Consider the following 23,520-nt stretch of genomic DNA (forward strand, 5'->3'; position numbering starts at 1 on the left):
TTAATAGGATTGCGTGCACTCAAGAGTTTAATTTATGTTGTAAAGCGGAAGCTTGCTGACATGTGTCCTAACATTATGTCTTTTCTACATAAAACTACACTACGTATGCACTACATTATAGCATAGCATTTCACCCCGTAACCTTTAGCTCATTACAAATTACGGACTGAAGGCATGTCTGTAGAACTAAACAACCTTCAATTAATTACAGCGACCTCAAAAATTGTTAGCAACCTTTAGAAGTCTAAAAGTGTTTTCCCTAGGGAGCATAAAAGTAATCATTTTCGCAATATTATATTTATGAGCGCACACACCCTCAGGACATGTTTGGCACTTCAAACATCAAACACAATGTTCTAAACGATGTGACAGAAGTGAGCGAACATTATTACGTACAAAATTAACGAACATTCTGTCTGTCAAAGGCAGAAAAGTTCACTTCACATTGGAGCTCGTGAATAAAGAGTATCAAGTATTTTTTTCTCTGAGGTGTAATATTATATTTATTATTAAATAGAACTATTTATTATGTAATAAATTATTTGTGTTCAATGTTCTAAAACTAGCAATTTAGTAAGAAACATTTGCTGGCATTTCTTTTTTTTTTTTTCTCTGTTAAATTTAGAATATTCATATAAGGCATATTTTCTTTGCAATATTTATAATTTCATTCAATTCCCCAGTCCCCCACATTATTTTCCATCTATTTGCCGTTAGTAATATTCTGAAAAATGATTCTCATATTCTGATTATTTTTATCAGTAATCTCAGTATCTCAGTAATATCATCCTACAAAAAAATGACACTAATATGGTTGGAAACACAAGTACAATTAGCAAAATGATGCATGCTTATGTGTATTAGTGTGAAATATTCAAATCAAATTTTCTTTGTAATATTTGGAATTTAATTGAATCTCTTATAATAATATTCTGAAAGAAATAAAGAGTCTCAGTGATATCATCCAACAGAAAACCAATAGTACAAACAAAAACTAATTGGTAGAGGATTTGCTTTCCTCTTAAATATACACCCTGAAGTCATAATAAATACATATACATCTAAGTAATAAAAATATTAACATAGAATTGGTTAGAAATGATCAAATTGATTGTCAAACTGACACCATCATGCATGCAATGTTAAACTTTAGATATTTTAGATCTATTTATTTCCATCTTGTCAAGGTTCCATTTTACAAACGATCTTGCCATTGTATAAATAATTAAAAAACTTGAAATTGTGGACTATCACAAGAGCATATTTCTTAAAGTCACAAATAAGCCTTTTTAAAAGATATGTTTTAAAAACCACAACTATTCAACTACTCAAAGGTTACAGAACTTGAGTGGTGCTGCTTTAAGCGAAAGACCCAGAGCTGAATGAGAAGCGGTTCTCAAGGTTAGAATTAAAGTTTTATGTATCAGATTTTGCAGACCTCCTCATTCTATTGTTTTTGTTTTCAAAAGGTTTATTTTTGCTAAACTGCAATTACAGAAATATCTGTAAACTTTGGTGAAATCTGACTCTGAAATCGGTAGATCTGACCTAAAGAGACGTGCTGACACATTTAAAATTCAATGCAAAATCCGCTAATGGAGTCAGCGAAGGTGATGTGATATAAAGAGATTTGGTTTGGAAACTTCAGAAAGATATTCAGGGTCATGTAACCACAACAGGAAAGGTTATTTTGAAATAAAGACAAATGCACCCTCTCATTTTTGTTTTGATGGAAGCCTGTACTGCAAAGGTTGAGCAATATTGCTCAAGATCTAACAACAGTGGCCATCCACTTAGTGGCCTTGCCCCCGGAAGTATTTTCCCAGTCTTTTCATTTAAAAACTTTAACGTGATATTTATTTTTTTATATATTTTTTTTAAATGTAGGCATGAACCAAACCAACCAAAATTAGAAGCTATGATATAGAGCTATGTGAAGTAGTGCTTTTATGACGAATTAAGTATGTACACCATTAATCATTACTTATCTGGTGATTTTATTTAGTATACAAAAATATTTGAAGTGTGTAACAAAATATTTAGATATAATTACAGTAAAGAAAGAAAAAAAGCTTACCGTACATGGTAAAAACTATACATTTTATAATTACACAGTAATTTGCTTTAAAAAAAACAGTAAAAAGACACTCCACTTGTTTTGTGGTATATTTTCAATTTGATTGCATTATTTCAGCATTGTGTGTTATCCTAATATTTATCTTCCTCTGTGTCCACGTGCACTTTTTTTCTTATGATTCGTCACATGGCATTCTACTGTATTTTGCCATTGGTATTATTAATGTATATGTTATATTAACCTACCATGGCTTAATGAAATCTACGGTTATATGCTGTAAAACGTACAGGCACCAATGTTCCATCTCGTAATGTCTGACATTGTATATTTACAGTAAATGTTTTCTGGCAACGACAGCTGCGGCATTGACTGTAAATTGAACAGGGACACTTGCAATTTCTATTCCATGTTGGAAATTCTCTTTTAATTCCAACTGAAACTCACTTAAAAACAGTCTTCTTGAACTAAAATCGAAACACTTACCACTGAATATCAGGGCTCACAGTAGGTCAGTTTTGAAAGGTTTGTAACGTATAGTAGCATAAAAAAATAAAAATCTATTTCTCTGAGGAAAATTACTGTGATTTTGGAGTGATGTGGTACTGTGATGTGGAGCCCTACTGCTGCACTTTTTTTTTTAAGCTGTTTCAAGTTCAATTTGTTCTCTTTGCAACCACCAAAAAGCATGCCGTATATATAATATATTTAGCTTTTTGTGATAGAATCTGTTGATAAATTTGACAGTGTGATTTTAAGTCTTTTCAGAGATCATTAGTTCTGCTGCTATACACGGTTGTACAAAGTGAAAAAATATGAAAAATGTCTTTCTTCCTGAGCTGATGGCCGTTCAGTCCAAATATTGATGATGCGTAATCTGCGTTTTTGTTTGCTGTCTGCACTATTTGATAAAATTGTGGCAGAACACTCTGTAAGTGGTAAATTGAAACAGCAAGTTGTCTATAAGGTCTATACTTAATGTAATTATGAGCTCAAAAAAAAGCAGCACAGCAGTAGCTAATTATTGCTGAATAAAGCATTACTTCATAGAGTATAGATCTGAATAAATTTAAACGAAAGGTTGCTTGGGAAGAAAGGAAAAGTTGTACAAATGAGATATCCTCACCAGAGCAAAGCCCTTACAGTTGCCGCACAAAGACAAGGCCTTCTGGGACTTCTGTGTCTAGGTCAATGGGCAAATTGATCCCATAGAAAGGCTGCAGATTAAAAAAACAAAAAAAAAACGTCTTTACCCAGAATCACTCTTCGCTTTCAGGCTTGAAAGAAACGGATTTTGTGATCAATTAGCCTCCCTCATTGCATGTGAATCAATTGGGGTTGGCATAGTTAAAAAAAGCAGACTTCATGGCAGCAGCTTTTCTGCTTTTTTTCATTTATCCTCTACGTCCTATACTCCCCAGTAAAGTCGATGGATTCACAGCGTTCTCTGATGCACCTGTAAGTATATTGTGTAAGTGTCTAAGACATAATCAGATTGATTATTCCCTATGAGTATAACATGACAAATTTTCTAGTAAAATGTATAGAATTACACAAAGAATCATGAAGTAACTTGATGAATTAAAATGAAACCTTTTGTTTCTAAAAATCATTTATTAGTGTACTATGATTATAACTTGAAAAGAACGTACCTTATTGCAGTCAATCTCACATAGTGGGCTGTCAAACGAATAAATGAACAAATATGTTTGAATGAATATATAAATAAGAATAGACAAATGAACACAGGTGGCAAACTATCAACAGTTTGTGGCAAACTATTTTGCAGCGTTCACATGTTGTTGCAAGTGATTTATTAAAATAGAAGCTAAGTTTCATAAAGTTGGTTACAAAATGCACCTACATTTTCCCAATGTTTTTGTTCAATGAAATAAAAATTTTCCCTATATATTTTATCATTGATGATTTATTTAAAGCAAGTCTAAAAATCTCGTCTCATGTTATAAGGGTCTTGTCACACTGCTAGCGTGCAACCATAGTTCCCCCTGAGGGAAAACCCAAACTGTGTCTTCTAGTGGACATCATGGGGATGCAGTACCCGTTCTCTTAAAGGGGAACGTCTTGGGTTCTGTATGTAACGATGGTTCCTTTAGTGCAGTGGTTCCTAACCTGGGGGGTGTCAGTTTTCAAAGAGGGGATGCAGGAGTAGATATACTGTACTTTGAGGTCGGGCTGGGCGACAAAACGATAACTATAATTATTGCGATATAACCTTCCTCAATAAAAAGATTGAAATATAGATATTCAATAAAAAAATATTTAATTTAATGTTTATGCGCCAAATTTGAACCGCAGCATTGAATGTCTTAAAGTATTCAAATAAATGGTTCATTTTAATAAAACTCAAACCTTTCACCACATAAACATTTCATACAGATGTGATTCCACTGCTGTGTTTACTACAGGATGCAGTGTGAGCTCCTTAAAGGAAATATTGCATTTCAAAGTCAATTTTTGTAGTAGCTAGCTATAATAAATAAAAGCTTTTAAGTGCTCAAAACACCGTTTGGATCCTTTATAAACCATTTTAGTTGTCATTTTTAGTGCTACGGTATATCGATGTTCCTCCCACAGGTATAAGTTGTCTGTCGCCCGTCTCTCTTCACGGTGCAAATATTGATCATCGTCAACGCGTGGTCAATTTTCTCCATTTCACTCTTGCACTCCAGCCAGTTGTGCTGTGTCTGTCAAAGGAAGGATGCCATCCACCAAGCTGTGCATTGTGGAAACATCTGAAGTGCCAGAAATATTTAACAGCCTGTTTATTTTGGTTATCAATGCTTCCCCATATCTCATGAGTCTTAAATAGCAACTGAGAGGCAGTAATTAGTGAGAAAAAGCTCTAAGGAGAGATAATTGGGTTTAGTAGACATAGTTACAAGGAAGTAGTTTAGTTGCAGGAATCTTGTGTCTGTCAGAGAGCCAATTAACGGCATCCGACTGGATCCGAAACATCCTTTGTAGAAACCGCTGCAGAGTCGGCGCGTAGATGAGTTGCATTTATGTTTTGAAAATACATTGAGGGAGGCATAGTGGACGTTAAAGGTTATTTTGATGGAAGTGTAAGAAATTATGTGGACAGTAAAGGCTTTTTAAAATGCTGTGTGCAACACTTACTCCTCTTCTTCTAGGATAAGGAAAGTTGGACAGTCTTGAGCTGCTTACATAATAAAATAGGCTTTAAGATTCAAGGAAGGCTTTACAGCATGGCAATAAATAACACATTTTGTGTTGCCCTGGAAAAAAAAACGGACGTTTGCTATATTTGGAACACAGTACACCTGCTCAGATTCAGCTCATAAATTATACCAACTTGCCAGCTTGGCATTTTTATATGCTAGACTCACCTGGAAATGTCTAGACTCACCTGAACAGAAAATGCATGTATGACACACATTTTTTTCGGTCTTTAAAATGCTTATTTTTTAGCGAATTAAACATGCTGCTTGTGAAACTATTATCATTTTGCAGCCCTCGTATCATTTCAGACTTGCATGGCTTACTTTCTAGCACTGAACATTTAGAAATATATTATTTACGTTACATTATTTATATTATCATTATTTATTTATGCGCTCTTTTTACAAATCAAAGCAACGACCTGGGTCTATCTATCCTAAATAGCAACACATAATATTAAAAAACACCATGAAACATACAACTTGTAGTAAAATAATAGATAAAGTGCCATTAGACATAAAAATCCTTGCCGTTTGTCATTTACATTATATCAAGATTCGAATATTCGAAAATGCAAATTCGATTTTTTTATGTTTCTGATGTCTATAAGAAATGAATAAAATCAAGTGAAATTAAACACAGCAATGCTGACTGAAATGTAAGACTTATGAATTATTTGTTGCTGTAAGTTTAATTTAGCTTTTTAATTGTTAATACAATAACTGAGAGATAATCAACAGATTAACGATTATCAAAATAAGCATTAGTTACAGCCCTACACTGGTAAAAATAAAAGTTATACGCCATCGCTGGTTTCATTAAGAATTTTTAATTGAACAAAAGATTCTTTAAAGTGCGAAAAAGGTTCTATAACTTTAAAAAGTTGAAATCGCTCAAATGTTCTTTGATTGTCCTTCTGTCACTTAGCTTGATCCTTCATTTTTAAGACCGCAATGTGAATTTCCTATTGCAAGTTTCATCCCAAAAAATAACCCAAGAACCCTCCACATTTCAAAAACATTCCTTTATTATAAATAAATTATTTGTATAAAAATTTAATCGCATGCTTCAACCATGGCATTTGCACACTCACAACCCGAGGTTATAGACCAGAGTAGCCAATACAAGAGACAAACGCATTTTCCAATGCAGGTCTGACACTGTGGGACAAGAATGAAAAATTTTCACAACCACAAAATACTTACAATTAGAATAACATGTAACATGGTCGACTCAATATTGGTTTTGTTTCTTTAAACTTAGTATTTTTCTCTTACCCTTTTTCCAGTGTCTCATTTTATGGGCTGCCCACGTAAATGACAGCTTTGTCTCCTCTTTTTTTTTTTTTTTTTTTTTTTGGATGGCCGCCTAGGCTTTCTTATAAAATATCCAGAAAAAAAAAAAAAAAAGTCCAAGAGTCCATCCTCTTGTCCACAAACAACACTGATGTCTCATGCTTGGTTTTCAGTCATTGGATCCTGTTTTGTCGGAGCCAGCCAGGTCCATGCCAAACCGTTTTCAGGATGCGCGCTCATATGGCATGATTGGTGTAGCTGGCGTAGGTTGTTTTTGTGGACGGTGCTGAAAAAGAAAATAGCCGGTTAAAGAAACAGCAGTATAACGGAAAGAAAAACAACAACCAATTGTGGTATACCGAGTTAATTGGGTTTGATTCTGATTTCCACTTCATTTCACGGCTTGAAAATGATTTTTTGCTTGCTTTCATTCAAAAGTGGCATGAAACAATTGAGAAAATAATAACGCTCTTTTTCGCAGAAAAGGACTATGCTGTGACATTTCTCAAAAGTCATTATAAGGATTGTAAGATTCAAGGCAATTAAATAAAATCAGAACGAACACTTATTTGAGACATTACTCAATTTTTGCTAACAGAGAATATGCACCTGTACTTTCTGCCATTGTTCACCCTTTTGTTGTTAGAAATGACTGTGAATTTCTTTCTTTAAAAGGTGAATTTTTCAAGAATATCTACTCACAGTGTTATCTAAAAGTGAAGGCCCTAAAAAAAAAAAAAAAAAGTAAACATGGCTCATATGACTCGTACACAAGTCTTTAAATAGCTTTGTGCGACAAATCGCTTTTTTAATGCATTGTTTGGACCAATTTATGAAAACTGATCTGAATTATATATATTTTTATTGCACTAAATGAGTTATTACATATTTTCCATAGTGCATTCACAGTGTTCAGGGTTTTTGACGAACATCAGGTTCAGTAAATTATTTAATTTTTGGGCTAAATATTAATCTCCTAAAGTGAAATTTTGCATAATAATCATGTATTTACATTGAGGTTGCCTAAACCAAACATTTTACCAGCAGAAAGCTGCTTAGTTTGAAAAAGTTCATACTCCGTTCCACTATCATAAACAAACAATGCACCTCTTATTGCAAGCAAAAATGAATTAATGCGAATTTAACATGTTAAGAATTGTGAGAAATGCCGGTACCTGTGCAGAGCTGACTCGCGGTACTTATTAGCATGTTTAATGCTGCTTAAACAGGCAAGGTAATGCAGCGTTTACAGCACACAGATTAAACATACCGAGAAACACCAAAACGTGTTTGTCCTCGAAATGGCATTCTCTGCTTATTCATTACATGCCGCATTTGACTCTCATTACAAACTGGCCCAGTGTTGGAGCCCTTTAGCAGAAGGGTCACGGCACATTAGTGAGGGTCTGAATATTTGCATTGCTTTTACACAGTGCTCCGGACCTGCGCGTGCTGCCCTTGCCCTGGTTAATGATCGGATCCCTCGTGTAAAAGGTGACACACCGCACTGGCTGCTGAAATACAATCTGCTGCCATGAGCTTGCAGCCAGCGATTCAGATTCCCTCGGACGTCATTTTATACGACACGCGAATCAAACATCTAGCGTTAGACAATGCAGGCGGCATAGCTAATGAATTAGCAATGATACTCTAGTGAATGCATCCTTATCTGCTCCATTTCCTCACAATAAAAAGCTTCAGATGACAAGATAAATACCAAAGAGAGTAAGCGATGCAAATATCGGTTCATTAACAGCTAAGCCAGCGTTAAATGAATAGTTCACCCAAGAATGACATTTCGGTTCATAATATGCTATGCGTTTACTTTTTTAAATAAATGAATGCGATACGTGTGGGTCAATGACACACTGTGTAAGGGAAACTAAATACATTAGTTTATGTTGGTTTTAACAAACCGCTGTATCATTTATTTTCACACCTGTTTTGTTTAAATGGCTCTAGATGTGTCATATAGCGTAACCAAAATTAAGCATTATTGAATAAGCTTTTTTACAAATATGTTGACTTATTAATTTGTAAATGTAAGGTTTTTGGGGAAGTGCGGCTATAGCGCATTAGGAAGTATAAGTATATGAAAAAAATTATATGTAATGCAATTTAAAAATATATGTGATTTATAAAATACATTTTTACATTTCTGAGACAGTGGTCCTCAGATGGGGGCCTCAAGATGGCTTAAAGGGATTTAGAATAAGATCAAGTGAGAAAAAACATTCAAATAATAAAAAAATAAGTAAAATTTTTTGAATAGTAAGGGATCCTACAGTCCTAGAGTATTTAAAAGTCCATGTGTAGTTTATAATGAATGTACAGTTCTCTAGAAAGTTTTAAAATATTTTACCAGGTAGAAATTATGAGTGAAAAATATTTTAGAAAAAATATCCTTTATCCAGTTAATCATGAATGATGAATTTCATGCAAATTCACTGGTTAAAAGGAAGGGCAACCTTGAAGAACATTTGGCTCTCAAAACATCTAAAATCCTGAAATTGAATTTACATAAACTAGGAGTGTTGGATGTTCCAGCATCTTGTGGGCAATGGAGAGCCTGGAGGTTGAGAACCATGATAAAATATTAAGCCAAAGGTTTTCTTTTCAAGAATTTCTGCCTTGTAATGAAGCGCTTTTGAGGCTATCTTTATGATATCAAGAGATTATTATAACCTTGATTTTTATTTTAATCTCGGAATGAATTTTGATAGAAACTTTTAAATACATGCATTGCATGTTTAATTAAATGAAGGAAGCACGCTAACATTAACAACCTGTGTTTGATAGAGAAGACGTCTGTACTCACTGCTATTGTCCACGCTTTCACAGAGCTCGGTTTTCACCTCTCCATTGGGCCGTTCGCTGGCCAGCTGGCTGAGCTTGTTTGTCATGGTGGCAGCGGTGACGATGGCCTTGAAGCTGCGCTTGCGTTTGGGCACGTTCTGCTCTGGGTGCATGATAATGATGTAGACTTTGGGCATGTAGAGCATCCCCAGAGACACGGACGCACTCAGGCTCAGAGAGCGGTCAGTGTGGCGTCTGAATGTACATCTGGGGAGAAAAGGAGAAGGCGATATCAATGGCAGTATGGGTGACAAAACAGCGTTGCTCTAAGAAAAGTTCTAGTGTAACTAAAAATAATAATAATAATTCGTGCTTATAAATGTCCCTGAGCTACAGCTACACTTGTTTTCTTAATCTTTATTTAAAATAAATTTCTTCACCTTCGATGTGACTTTTATTTTCCACTCATGCAACCAAGGCCAAAGCAACTAGATTTGTACATTTCTCTGAAGTGGTGCTTGTCCACATATATAACTACAGCAAAATGAAATGTTTGATTTGCTCATTGCAGCAGGTGGGCTGGGAGTGTAAACACACGTAACGTTGTAACGTGCTGTAATTGAATTACAAAATATGAGTAACGTGAGTATTTCATTTTAGTTACATTTTAAATGTGCGGTAATCAAATTACACTTACATCAGAAAGCATTTTAGATTACCAAAGCAATGACTTAGATTTGATGTTTGATATTGATGTAAAATGATTGGAAATGTTAACTGTTTTTGAATTTTGGCGCTGAGGGTGCTAGATCGTTGTCAGGGGAACTGGGGCAATAATTGGTAAATATTGTTTTTGCAGGTGCTTTGCTGCAAAGCTTTGAAGCGCAGAACAGGCAATAATATGCAAGTATTGCTTATATTAAAGGGGTTAGTACGTAATTATATTAATTAATTTAATATGAACATGTGTCTAGTTTACTAGTGTTTTTAGTCAGGCGGAATATACTTGGAACAAGGAAACAATCTATTGTGAGAAGTGAAATGTTTTTCTTCTTCTTCTTTATTTCTGGGGGTGCTTTGGCCTTTCTGGGGTGCTGAAGCACCAGCTAGCCCCCTCCTAGTGCCGCCCATGGTTGAGCAATATCAGTCAACAAAGAAGACTGCTGTTTAGCTGAATATTCGAGCGATTGCAAATGCGATGCTGATTTTGTGCAATTCATAACAAAAGTTGATATTTAGTGACTTAAAAGAACAGTGCTGTCCGAATTGCTCCATAATGCAAACAAAAATGAATCCATATAACCGGTCTTAAACTAATCTGGTTGGGATTGACATCATTAGAATACCTTTAAAATAAATCCACATCAAAATTGTGCATCTGTAAGCAACATTTGGTTTGTGTTTTAAACAAATCAGGTGGAATGATTCAGTTTCATTAATAAAACTTATGCTTGATTCTTGAATGAATCAGTCCTTTTAAATGAACAATGATTTCATGACTCTTACTTTAAGACAATGATTTTCACCACCTACTGGTGGTTTTAGTTTCATATTTAAAACCATAGCTTTATTTATGCATTATTAAATGGTTTTAAATGTATTCACATCACCCATTTTTTGTTTAGAGGTGGTTAACATAAAAACAAGAGACAAGTATTCCAAAAGTATTTAGAATAAGTTACTAAAATTAAGTAAACTAATGAAATCTGAAACAAAATATATATTAAAAGTAGCCCTGGTGGTTACAAGGCAGTTGTTTTTAGTGTTAGACGGTTGTTTGACATTCAGGACGAAAACTGAGAACACTGCAGACTCAGAACTACTGGCTTGTGTTTCAGTGCTTTTTCAGAGACTTTTTTGAAAACAATGGCGTGGCTGCCCATATTCACTCTGTGTATCATTGACAACCGTGGAAACAATACCATCATGCTCGTTGTTGTACTCAATATCTATGATTGCATAAATGGTCACGTGACAAGCGTTTTAGTTTGTGTAGTGTAGATGGAGATTTCACATTTACATTTTAAATCTCCATTTTAACAACAAAAATACACCAGTAGAAACAGGCCTAGGAACTTCTTAAGAAATCTTTAATATTGTACCTATGAACATTTTTACTAACATCTTGGAATTCATTTAAAAAAATAACTTCTTCATGAAGCCTATAGGAAGTTCTGCATTTTGTTTAATTTGTTCACCAACAAAATTTCACTGTTCTATGCTAATGTAAGCTAGATAGCAACAAGTGACGAGTTATTACTAATATTATTACGTTAGTGGATTTTTAAGTTTGAATGCACCTCAAGATCAGGTCTGACTCCATTTTGGCGCACTCAGTCATATCTGATTTAAATAATGCTAACGTTTGCAGATTCACAAAACCTGAACCTAGGATGCAACCACACGCCCGAGCAAGACAATTTAAAAGTCGATTCATCCTTGCCCACGTCTGAGAGTTTGATGAATGGCTAACCTCGCTAACAAATATATTACTGCTTTCCCTTACCAGCAGAGTGCGAGTGATCAGTAAGCTAACGAGCAGTAAATGATAACATATGCCTGCTGTGGAGGAAGCAGATGATAAAGCTATTCACGTTTATATTAAGAGAAATGGGGTGCTGAGAATGAATGAGCCCAGGTTTTAGGTCAGAGAGGAGAATCTAGAGCACTGCAGGAGGTGTCCTCCGTACTACTGCTTAGATGAGACTGAAATCAAATTAACTGTATTGCCTAGTACTGACGTGGGCAAAGAGGTAAACACATCAGCAGAGGATTTCATGTACTGTCTCTCTGAAACAACAGGCGCTGCCATCCTGTCAAGGAGATTTGAGTCGCACAATTCTCGCTGAATCTCCCTTTGAATTGCAATTTAAATTCAAGTCTAACCTTGTGACCCTGCTACCACTCTTTTGTGCAAGTCTCCATAACGCCTGGCGCTACAAGGAATGACGCTCGATGAAAATGAAAATGGAGAATGTACTATAGCAGCTGTTGCAAAAGAAGTACTGCATTTTAATTAAACAAGCAAAGGGGTTTAATGGCTTTTAACGTTTCTTTCGAGAATGGTTATGTATTTTATCTGGAGTGTCCAGACTGGGAGACCATTTGTATTGCCTGAAAATACCAGCTAGTCCTGCTAAGCTGTGAGACCATCAAAAACCGGTGAAGTAGCTTAGGTTGATTTAAGATCGCTTTTTTGTCATCAATGTAGAAAATGTATTCTGATTTATGCTGAAGAAGCTGATAATTTGGGAAATAGTTGCCTCGTGATGTTCTAAATGGCTGCTGAATGACTTGCTTTCAAGAAGACTTTTATATTTTTTCATGTCATGTCAAATGTCATATATCTATGGAGCCCCTAAGGGGACGTGGTGATGGGAAGAATATGAGACTGGAGGAAAAATTATATTTCTATGTTTTTGAGTTCACTTGCAAAAAGTATTGCATTCCCAAGAAACGTTGTTTCCTCACAAAGGCACTGAAATAAAGTTTTTCCTCTAAGCTCATATTATTTTCTTCACAAAGGTTTGAGAGCAAAGTGCTAATTTTCTCAGAGGAATGCAAACATTTAGTATGAGAACCCCTCTGAGTAGAACAAAAAGCAGGACATCTCGGGTCACGCATGTTACCATGGTTCCCTGAGAAAGAGAATAAGACACTGCGTCCATATAGTGCATAGTCTTGGAGTTATGCATGTTTGGTTTCCTGATAAAGGGAGAATATAGAGATGCAGTGCGAGTTTCCACTGAAGGAAACTAAAAGTTTCTTGGGGAAATGAAAAGAACCTAAAGATCTCAGAGGAACACAAAAGTTTTGTGAGAGAAAACTCAAAAGCACTGAAATGTAATTTTCTTTCTATCTCATTATTTTCTCATTAATATGTTCCTTTAGAGCTCCATATACTGTATATAACATCATACAGTGTGACAGAAACTAATTCTAGAATCTGAAAAATGGTTCAAATAAACATTTCCATTTCTTTGTGTTTCAGTTAGCCATTAGCAAGCTAACAGCTCGGCCTATTACCTTAGCATAGTGCTAACTGCACAAAAAGAAATCTCTATGATTAGTTTACTATTTCTTTAGCCCAAAGAATACTTCAGTTTTGAAAGCGAATGCTTAACATATGCTACAGTCAATCACATGACCTTATTATAACTGTAAAAATGTTGCGTTTATCTTTCCAACTCCCTCACACAATCTCTTTTCAATGTAGACAAAAGCTGTTCTTACTCTCTCCAGTGTTTTTGACTGTCAATCAATAAGCAGTGTTGCCAACTTAAGCAGACTCTACGATTACAAAAATTAACCATGTTTTTTTATAGCGAGAGTGTAGTAACCAGTTGATTTTGGTTAGGGTTAACGAAAGCTTTTCCTTTTATTTGCCAGCCTGTTTCTTCCAATGTCCTACCTCCATCTCTAGACTCTTTCTTTTGAACACACTTCCAATGTTACTACAGCGGGATGAAACGATTTTAGCAAGCATTCCTCATTTGTTCGTCACTGCCGTTGATAAAAGTGTCATCGCCAAATGAATAAATGTAAATGAAGGCTATTTCAGCTACACCATTGATAACAGGTGCATGAAATCAAGCACAAAGCCATGCGATCTCTGCAGAAAAACTTTAAATTCAAATGAATGCTGCTTAATTTATATATCTGGAGCAAAATTAGCACATATACATCAGGAGTATACGGCATAACCTATCGTGTGAATCCTGAAAAGCATTTGAGTGTGTTTTATATTTTTATGTGCCTATTGTAATTCACAGCGTCAGTGAGCAGCACCAAAACAGCAGGGGTAAAAAAAAAAAAAAAAAAAAAAAAGAAAACACACTCTCAAAAAGCAGTACGAAGAAGTAAACTCCATTTAACTAAAGATCTTTGGGGAGCTTAAGTGGTTTAAAAATCAATGCCACAGCATGCAGGCGGTGAACAGAATAAACACAACCAACTATATATAAACTGGAACTCATTCAAAATGTCCGTAAAACTGCAGATGACTCATCTAACTCTAATTACCCTCGCAGGCATCCTTCCTCATCTTTTCATCTGTTCCCCTCTATTCAACTGCACTGCAATGCAAAGTGAGGGTACTGACAGAAAAACCAATTGGTATAGTTCCTTTTCTCACTCCAGGGCGTTTAACGCAAGCAATCCCAATGCTAATGTACAATCGGCTCCTTCAATGAGGAAATGCACAAGTGCGCTGAAGAAACAGGACTGTTAATGCAGAAAATGAGCAGAAAGCGAGGAGGCGCAAAGGTTCAAATTACACGCCATGCAGCTGTAAAGAAACTTCTGAGTTTTAATGAGCACAGAGTGAGGAGATGTGAATAAGAGAGACATGCCTCAATAAAATACTCATATCTGTGTCCTCATATTGCGCTTTGCTCATTGCAATAATCTTTTTAACATCAGTGAGGCAGAAAGAAATAAGCCCGGGAGAGATAAGGAAACGGGAAATACGCTCGGCAGTTTCTTTCCATTTGGACTCTTTTGTCATGCGGAGGAATGAAAAAACGGTCTGATTTGAAACAATTTCCTCTTTTACGTAACTTTTAATTTAATACCACCCGAGGGCCAGCTGTTTACCACAACGTTTGTTTTCATAGTGTTTGTTTCTCAAAATGAATGCTAGAGTGCTTTTATGTTAAATTCTGCAGTTCCGCTAATCCCTCGTGTATGAGAAGCCACCTCGCTGAGTAAAAATAGCCTATCATAACTCACTTATGCTAATCTGACTGAGATATGCTATCTAGCAGATGATAATTAAACACTGGAAAAGCTGAGAGGAAGATTTTGACATTTTGTACTATATATAGGTTAAAAGCTTGATAATTTACTAATCTAAAACATTATGTAAAATCAGGCTAAATGGCACTGCATCTAAATGAAAAACTGTATAATTAAACAAGTATGATGGGAAACTCCTTACATTTTGATAGCCAGAAATACGCTGCATGCAAACAGGCACAAAGTCTTGACAAGTTGCACTATTGAAAGACAAGTTGAACTTGTGCAAATCTAATGTAAGGTTTTTGCACTTTAAAGTGCATCCCGTGCAGCAGAAGTTTTATAGGCAAAATGATCCATCGTCTGTTTTTAATAGTGAAGCGATGTAGAAGCACAGTTCACAAAGTCGCTTTCAAACCAAACAGCTTGCTGTTGGTCAACATGAACATGTTACTTGCGAAATTTGCCACGGATTACATTTTTTCCTGAAAGTATCCCCAATTAAAATTACCTGCATTTTGCTGGCAAAGAACTACTGAACAACAGCAGATGTGATTGCACATTAAGAGTTTAGTGTTTTAATCAAAGTTCAAAGCTTAACTGTGTCATTCCTAAGGGGGATGTTATACCCCAAAAAACCTAAAACACAAACTTTTGAAAATGGGTTTCAAAGTGCATGTTTTAGAAAACCTCTCCTTTCTGCTTTCTTTGGATATGTTTACATGACAACAATGTACTAAAAAATGAACTTTTTTCCCATCGTAAGCATTTAATGGTACGACTGTATTTGTGCATACATAATACAGCTTTTTAGATAGTTTTGTGTTTCCAAGTGAACATGGAAATTTTGGACCAATGTTGTCGTCTGTACATGAAAATTTTCCAAAAACACTTTTACTTTTTTTGTATATTGTTGTCATGTAAACAATTTTCTCAGTAAAGCCAGTTCTTTGATTAGTAGTAAATATCCGTCACCTGTTTTCAGGTGGAACAGCATTTCTGACAAACTACGGGAAAAAAATAATAAAATTTAAAAATGAAAATTTAAGAAATCGTTCTGGATAATGACAGCTGTTTGAGAAGCTTCTCAGAGAAATATGGCTATGTATAGTAAATGCTGTTTCTTCTGAAAGCATGTGAAAATATCACATTTAGCAACATATTTTACACCAAACTCACTTCATAACGTCAGTCAGTGTTTCAAATAAATCTTATACAGACACGTAACATATTTTATAGTATTAAAAGCAGTGATAAGAGCTATGTCGATTACTAATAAGGGCTATGCCAATGTACTACTGATCACAGAACTGTACTTTACTAAAAAAATCTGCATTATAATCAGAGCTTCTGTCTAATCTAGGTTAATATTTCATTTTCGATTTATCATGCAGCCTAACACTTTACTCAAGAGCTTGTGAACTAAACTGGAGCTATGTGCATGAAGCGAGCATTTGTAGGTGAAAAGTATCACGATTTTTCATTTTCATTTTAAAAACGACTTATCGTTTTGCTAGAGAAGAACATTAACTGTTGGTTGGGGTTGTGTAAGAAATTATGTTAATGCTGCCCAAATATTGATTTTGGACCGTCAGAAATGGTCTATGCTGAGTCCTGTTCACTCAAGATTAGATGAAGAAAAATCCTGGAATGTTGCCCTCCAAATTATTAATTCATATTTGGCTGAAGAAACAAAAAGTCATACACATCTTGGATGGCTTGAGGTGATTAAAATGATCAGGAAGCAAAACCATCTATATGTTAATAAGGTGAGGTGATTTGTGCATGTAATGCAGATGCATTAAGTCCACGGTGCTCATGCGGATAACCCAGGTTCAAGTCTGACCCATGACATGTTCTTAAACAAATTGTTAACTTTAAATTCATACTCACATATTGTACATTCTGTAGTTTCAAGGACAAAAAAAAAAAAAACCTAGGTACCTAAAGGTTTATCATTTGCTGCATTCAAAACACATACTGTGGTGTATTTGAAACCGTTAACCCCCTCTCTGCCATTTTCAATAGGTTGGCACAATGGATTACAGACCATTGAGTTGATTAGCAGTATTTTTGTCTGCAAGGGAAACTATCCAAGGGATAATCCATTGTAATGAGCCTCATGCACGTCACATGCCTGGAACATTTTAAGTAGGAAAATGCCAATTCAATCAATGTCAATGTGCTTCAATTCCTTTTGCTAATTACTACATTGAATCGCTCCACGAGCTAATTCTGTGTTGCATGCACAACTGGATTCGATAACATGCCAGGCTTCTCACAGGTGTGTTGCCTTTCAAAATGTCTCTGCTCAGCAGTAGCACTAGAGACAAAACATAGCACTGGTGTTAAAAATCCAATGCTATTAAAGCTGTAAGGTTACTACATGTTGTAAACATAAACACACAATCACAAAATGATGGCATGCTAGGAAATATCCTTTCAGCAGGGAAAATATGATCAAACAAAATTGGTAGTGGGATAACAAATAGCCAGTTGGTCATTATAGCAAAATAAACCCAACAGCAGTGCCAGGTCAAAGCATTACGCTGCACAAGCGACCGCTTAGGACACCATCACTAGGGATTTATTCGCTTTAATGAGAAGTTGATGAGAAAGTTCAATAGTTGAGATGAGAAAGATTCACGCTCAGTGCAGGATTTTCAAACTGGGGTCTGTGGACATTTAAAGAGTAAAAAGAGTATTTTATTACTTTATTATTTTTTAAACTAACTGTGTATACATTGCTATAGTCATGTTGTTATATTTTATATTATATTATTTATAGAAAAACCTTTACTTTGGATGCAATCAATAAATCACTAATAAATAAATACATATACATATATTATACACACACACACACACATATATATTTATTTAATGCATTACTTGGTATCAAAAAAAAAAAAAAACTGTTACTATTTTAATAATTTAATGCCTTTGTATCATTATGACAACATAAATGTTATTTATTTAATTTAAGCACAATATAAATCATCACGTTACATTACAGGGAGAGCAGAAGAGTCTTTTAATCACCCTGGCGTAGGATTTATTTTATTTTATGACAATGACCAGCTGACTGCACATTATCCCACATAATACCTGGCGTCTTACCAAATAAATGAAGAAACAAACATCATATATTTATTTATTATATGAGAGGAAAATAGGCAATGAAGTGATAGCAGACATGAAACATGCTAAGATGTCTCAGTCAGTTATACAGTTTAAAGTCATCATTCAATAAAACTTCAGAAACGTCATTAAACATCCAAAATAAGGTATTCCAGAGCGCCCGTCTGTGCAAAAATATATATAAATATATAGAGAGAACCATCTATGCTAACAGAAAGCATTTAGGTCAACAAGTTCAACTCCATCTCTAGCTGTTATATCTTGAGAAAATCATGTTGTCGAGCTCTTAGAGATGAATTCCTAATGAGCATTGCTTTCAATCTTCCATTTTTGCTCAATTTGTCCTTTAACATAACATTTGACATCAATATCTGACAGCAAATCCTTGCAGGAGGAAATCTCAACACATGTCACAGACATTAGGACATACAGAGAAGACAGTGTTTTTAATCCTGGCTTCTCTCGGCAGGACTAATGAGCACTGGACCGAAATACATCCTGGTGCAGAAAGAACAGAGGTCTCAGCCTACAGCCTGCAGACCACCACTGAAGTCATCAACATTATAAGACCCACACTGGCCTGGACTGACAGAGGCAGCGCGCTCTATTTATGGCCCATTAACAGCAGCACTATTCCTCTGGGTCATGTTTGATCATCTCTGTATACCTGATAATGAGCATCTCTTAGATGAGGCTTGTTTTTGATGCAAGACCTAAAAATCTAACAAGGACTGTGTTCTGATAGAGCTGCCAGAGAAGAGAGGATATAGATGATCCTCATCTGTTCACTTCATCATGCGACATAATGCTAGATAAAGATAGACAATGAAGTAAAGACACTAGGACTATGTGTTAGTATAAAATGCTGTAAAATAGGAATTATAATAAGATTCATATTAAGTTGTAATATAAACTAATGAATCTACTGAACAGAATGTGATATGATTAAAAACAGCTAAACACTGCATTATCAAACACTGAATGTAATGCATAAGTTATTTTAAAAAAGGTGAGACAAATCAGTGACATGTTTTTTTTCCTTTTATTTTTATTTTTAATATTTAATGATCTAATGAGTTATCATATCTCCTGACCACTAGGTGGCACTGTGCCAAAACTGTGCAGGTAACCTCAGGCCATGGCTGTCATAATTAAGTTTTGTTCTGAACACGATGGTACTAACCATGTAACAACATATAAGATAAGCAAATTGTTTATCTTCTGAGTTTAATCGCAACATATAACCATAGCAGTCAATAATCTTTACCGTCTGTTTGATTAAGTGTAATTTGTGACCAGCTGCGTGCTTTTTACTGTGGGTTTCTGCCGAAGTCATCACTAACAACTTACCCCTAAATATAATGTAGAAATGTAAAATTTCCAGTTCAAAGTGCTTTGCAACCATTTGTATGATGAAAAACGCTATACAAATAAACTTGAATTTAGTTGAATAAAGCATTGAGGAGATGGAGTTTCATGTCCATTTTAATTGTCTCTGTCAAATTCACTTGTGTGTTATCTGATGGTTGGGTCTACCAGAAAGATCTTTCTGTTCGTGTGTATCAATTTTGGTGAACACTGGACAAATGATGAGCTTAGAAAAAGTAAAGGTTGCCTAGTTAAAGAAGCCGTTTTCATGTTTTTCTCCTGTTGTAGTGCCACCAAGTGATCGAACTCCCAATTTGAATAATTTTACAAAGATTGATTTTATTTGTATGAGTTCTGAGTTTGGTTAAAAATCTCATTCCATTCAGGAGAATTATAGCTGTTAAAGTAACTGTGGGCCCCTCGCTTTAAACATTTTTGATCGACAATGAAATGTCAACTTGATTTAGAAATGTTTTGTTAATCCGAATCAAGAAAACTTTTATGCACTGTTTTGTTTCAGATTGGGCGGACTGGTTTACAAAAAAAAAATCCAAAATCTGAGGAGTGTATGCCAAGGATTCTTACAACATAATAGACCTAAACCTGCAACTAACAGTTTTAGTTATGAGTTAGGAGTGATTTGCTACTTTTGATTTCTGTAGTGCTCCCGTCAGACCCAGATTTGAGCAAGTCTTGGTGATGTTGTAGATGGTGAGAATACTATTATTCATCCAATTTTCAAGTCTCTATGACTTTGGTCTGCTGGTCTGCAATTTTAAGTGGAGAATGCAGATTTTTGGACATTGTAACAATCACAATAGGGTTGCTCGCCACCCTAAAACTTTTTTTCGTATAAGGCATGCATGTGGACCAATATCAAAAACTCAACAAATTCAAATCAGCAGCTATGCAATAGGTAGAAAAAACATTTTGTCTGTAAAGTCGTATGATGTGAGGCTGATGATCTCAAAGCATTATCAGTTGCGAAATAAAAATTCACTTATTAGAAAAAAACTAGACTCACCACGCTTCTGCAGATTGTGCGGTCCCAAAGAAGATGGGTATGAAGGCCAGCCAGATGATACAGGTGGTGTACATGCGGTAAATCCAATGGGCTTGGCTTCATTGAAGGTCTCCCGGCACTCCTGGTCTTGATTTGGCGTAAACAGTGCACGTGACCATCAGTAGGATGCTGTAGCCCAGCGAGCAGATGAGTGACAGGTCTCAGATGTCACACTTGAGCACCCAGCAGGCGTTCTCCGGAGGTCCTGTGTGCGCTGCTCGCCCGTAATCCACAGCGGTGTGCAGTGGGTGGCCACAAACCACAAACACACCCATTAACTGAACTGAGATCAGGCTGAAGGTGATGACTAGCTGGAGGCGTGGACTAATGAACCGCTAAGTGCAGCGACCGACCGGGCTGCCCTGCTCAAAGATCCGATGGATCGCGGTTGGTCTTGGTGAGCAAAGGCGGCGTAAGCTGAAACACATGCCCAGGCCCAGGAAGATCCTGCGGAAGGAGCAGACAGCCACTCCGAGGCGTCGCTATCATGGGGAGCGTGGTGACGTAGCATAGGAAAATTCCGTTAGCAGCACATAACCTACTTCCCTGCCGAGGCCGTTCCGTTGGTGATTGGCGGTTAGCATACGACGCGTCCGCCACCACCAATGGTTAGTAAGTGCGGGCGCAGGATACCCAGGATGGCGACGAAGACGGGTACTACAGCCCACAGCGAAGTGCTCCCTCTAACTTGATGATGGGGATTGGCTGCAGCCAGTGCGGGTTCTGATCTGGCCGTTGCTCATATGGCAAAAGCTGGCCACGCGAACTTCGCTGGCCTGGTAATGGTAGCTCTACTTAGCGCTCGCAGAGTGCCAGCAGCACGGCACCCGCTTCACAACCTTCTTCCATTTCGCCCGGTCCTGACGGGGGGCAGGCTGCATACAGACGCTAAAAATGATGAGTCTCCGCGCGCCACTGCATGGCATTCATCTATAGACAAAACAAGCGGCAGAAATATTCCGGTAAATGTCAAAAGTACTTGTTATTTCCAGAGTTTGTAGAATCCGTTAGTAAAATGAAATTGAAATTAAAAATGTTCTCAATAAAATACATAAACAAGTTTAACAAAGGAGCATATTGTGAGAGTGAATTAGGATCAAGGAAAAGGCCACGTACACACTGCATTTGTCTGCTCACCTTTTTAGTGCTTAATCCCAATTTCAGTACACCGCACACAGTTCAGTAATTTTCTAGAACTGACAACCACATCTCATGTTATCGAATTGAACTCCATGAAATCTATGTAGTGACAACCTGCATTTAAGAAATGTTGTGCGGTAGTGCGTAGGGACCGAATTCAGCTTGAGGATTTAAATTTACTTGCAGAAATGTTACAAGGGCGCTTCCTGCCGATAGCGGCTTAGTGCGGTTTGGCGGTGATGTTATCACGCCTCACGTCTGTATCTGCGCATCTCATCAGCAGAAGCTAAAACAAAATACCCGGAGCTTCCATTGTTTTGATAGTTACAGTACGCTGCTATGGTTTCCTCTGTGTCAGTCACGACAGACGCGGGAGTGAAGGTTCTTTGTCTACACCGCGAGGCGATCATTTCAGAAAGCGATAGCTACCGAAAAATTACAGTGTATGCGTGGCCAAACTGTCAGCAGTAGTGGGAAAGACCTGATTAAAAGAGACAGCTAAAGCTTAGCATTAACCGTTTAAACTAAATGCATTAAAATAGTTTGATGCACAACTAACCTCCCGTTATCTCGCTTATCGGTCACTTTTCCTGCATTGACAAGTTAAAGCTGTTAATGATGTTTTCAGCTATATTTGACGGAAGAATATTTTTTCGTCAGATACTGCTCATTAGCGCTAGCATTCTTACATACTACAAATTAGACACTCAGATGAGATGGTGTGGTAGATCAGATTTAAATTAATTATAGCATTTATTTGAAAAATAATTATCTATAGAGTTAGTTGATAAATTAGTAAATTGTCGCACTGCATCTGAATTACTCTATTCAAGCGATAAAGCTGTGTTTACACCCAGACTTTTCCTGTCATGCTGACGAATATAATATATTGATGTACGTAGACTATTTTTCTTTTTCTCTCTCTTTGTCTCCAGTGGCCTTGTGTGCACTAGTTAAGCAGCACATTGATACAGAACAGTGATTAAACTGACTTGAAACTGGCCTGTGCATTAAATAGTTTTTTCAATGCATGCGTGCCATCCAACTCCAGAATCTGTCAATCAGAGTGATAGTTTTAGACAAACTATGGTAAAATAATATAATATAAGATAACATATCATATTTAAAAAGCTTAGGTTTGTTATGATTATTTAATGATCATTTAATGCTATTTAAAAGATTTTATGCTTACAAATTTATTTCACAAATAATATATTTAATAAAAAGGAATAGCATCATTATTTCCTCCAGTCTTCAGTGTTGCATTATCCTTCAAAAATTCACTCTAAAATGCTGATTTGCTGCTCAAAAACCTTTATTATTATTATTATTTTTATTATTAATAATAATAACAACAACTAATAACAATCACCTAAACAGAAATTTTTTGATGAACGGAAAGTTCAAAAAGAACATAATTTGTAAACATTTATAAAAAAAAACCCCACATGCATCTATGCTCTAAAATGCATAAATTCCTTTATAATAATAATAATAATAATAATAATAATAATAATAATAATAATAATAACAATGAAATATTTACACGATCTCAAACTATAAAACATTATTATAAATCAGCATTAGATGCCAACATCGTACGTATTGACAGTTAATTTCCATCAGCTCATGAAGCAAAATTACTTCAGAATTGCAGTTGTTAATTCAACACCACTAATTGTACAGTGTAATTGCCATAATCATTA

General features: G+C 35.9%; 1 protein-coding gene and 1 pseudogene across 1 annotated transcript; both read right to left on the bottom strand.

The window, feature by feature from the left end:
* LOC122347532 overlaps positions 1–23,520 on the bottom strand; it is a 663,620-nt pseudogene that overhangs the window by 512,172 nt on the left and 127,928 nt on the right.
* On the bottom strand, positions 6,337–9,600 carry LOC122347542 (metabotropic glutamate receptor 8-like). Its single transcript, XM_043242904.1, has 3 exons — positions 9,389–9,600; positions 6,553–6,856; positions 6,337–6,435 (listed from the first exon to the last, which is right to left on the bottom strand). Exons 1-2 carry the CDS (start codon positions 9,570–9,572, stop codon positions 6,807–6,809), a joined length of 234 nt encoding a protein of 77 aa, XP_043098839.1. The 5' UTR covers positions 9,573–9,600; the 3' UTR covers positions 6,337–6,435; positions 6,553–6,806.

The sequence above is a fragment of the Puntigrus tetrazona genome, chromosome 6 (genome assembly GCF_018831695.1).
Source record: "Puntigrus tetrazona isolate hp1 chromosome 6, ASM1883169v1, whole genome shotgun sequence".
Lineage (NCBI taxonomy): Eukaryota > Metazoa > Chordata > Actinopteri > Cypriniformes > Cyprinidae > Puntigrus > Puntigrus tetrazona.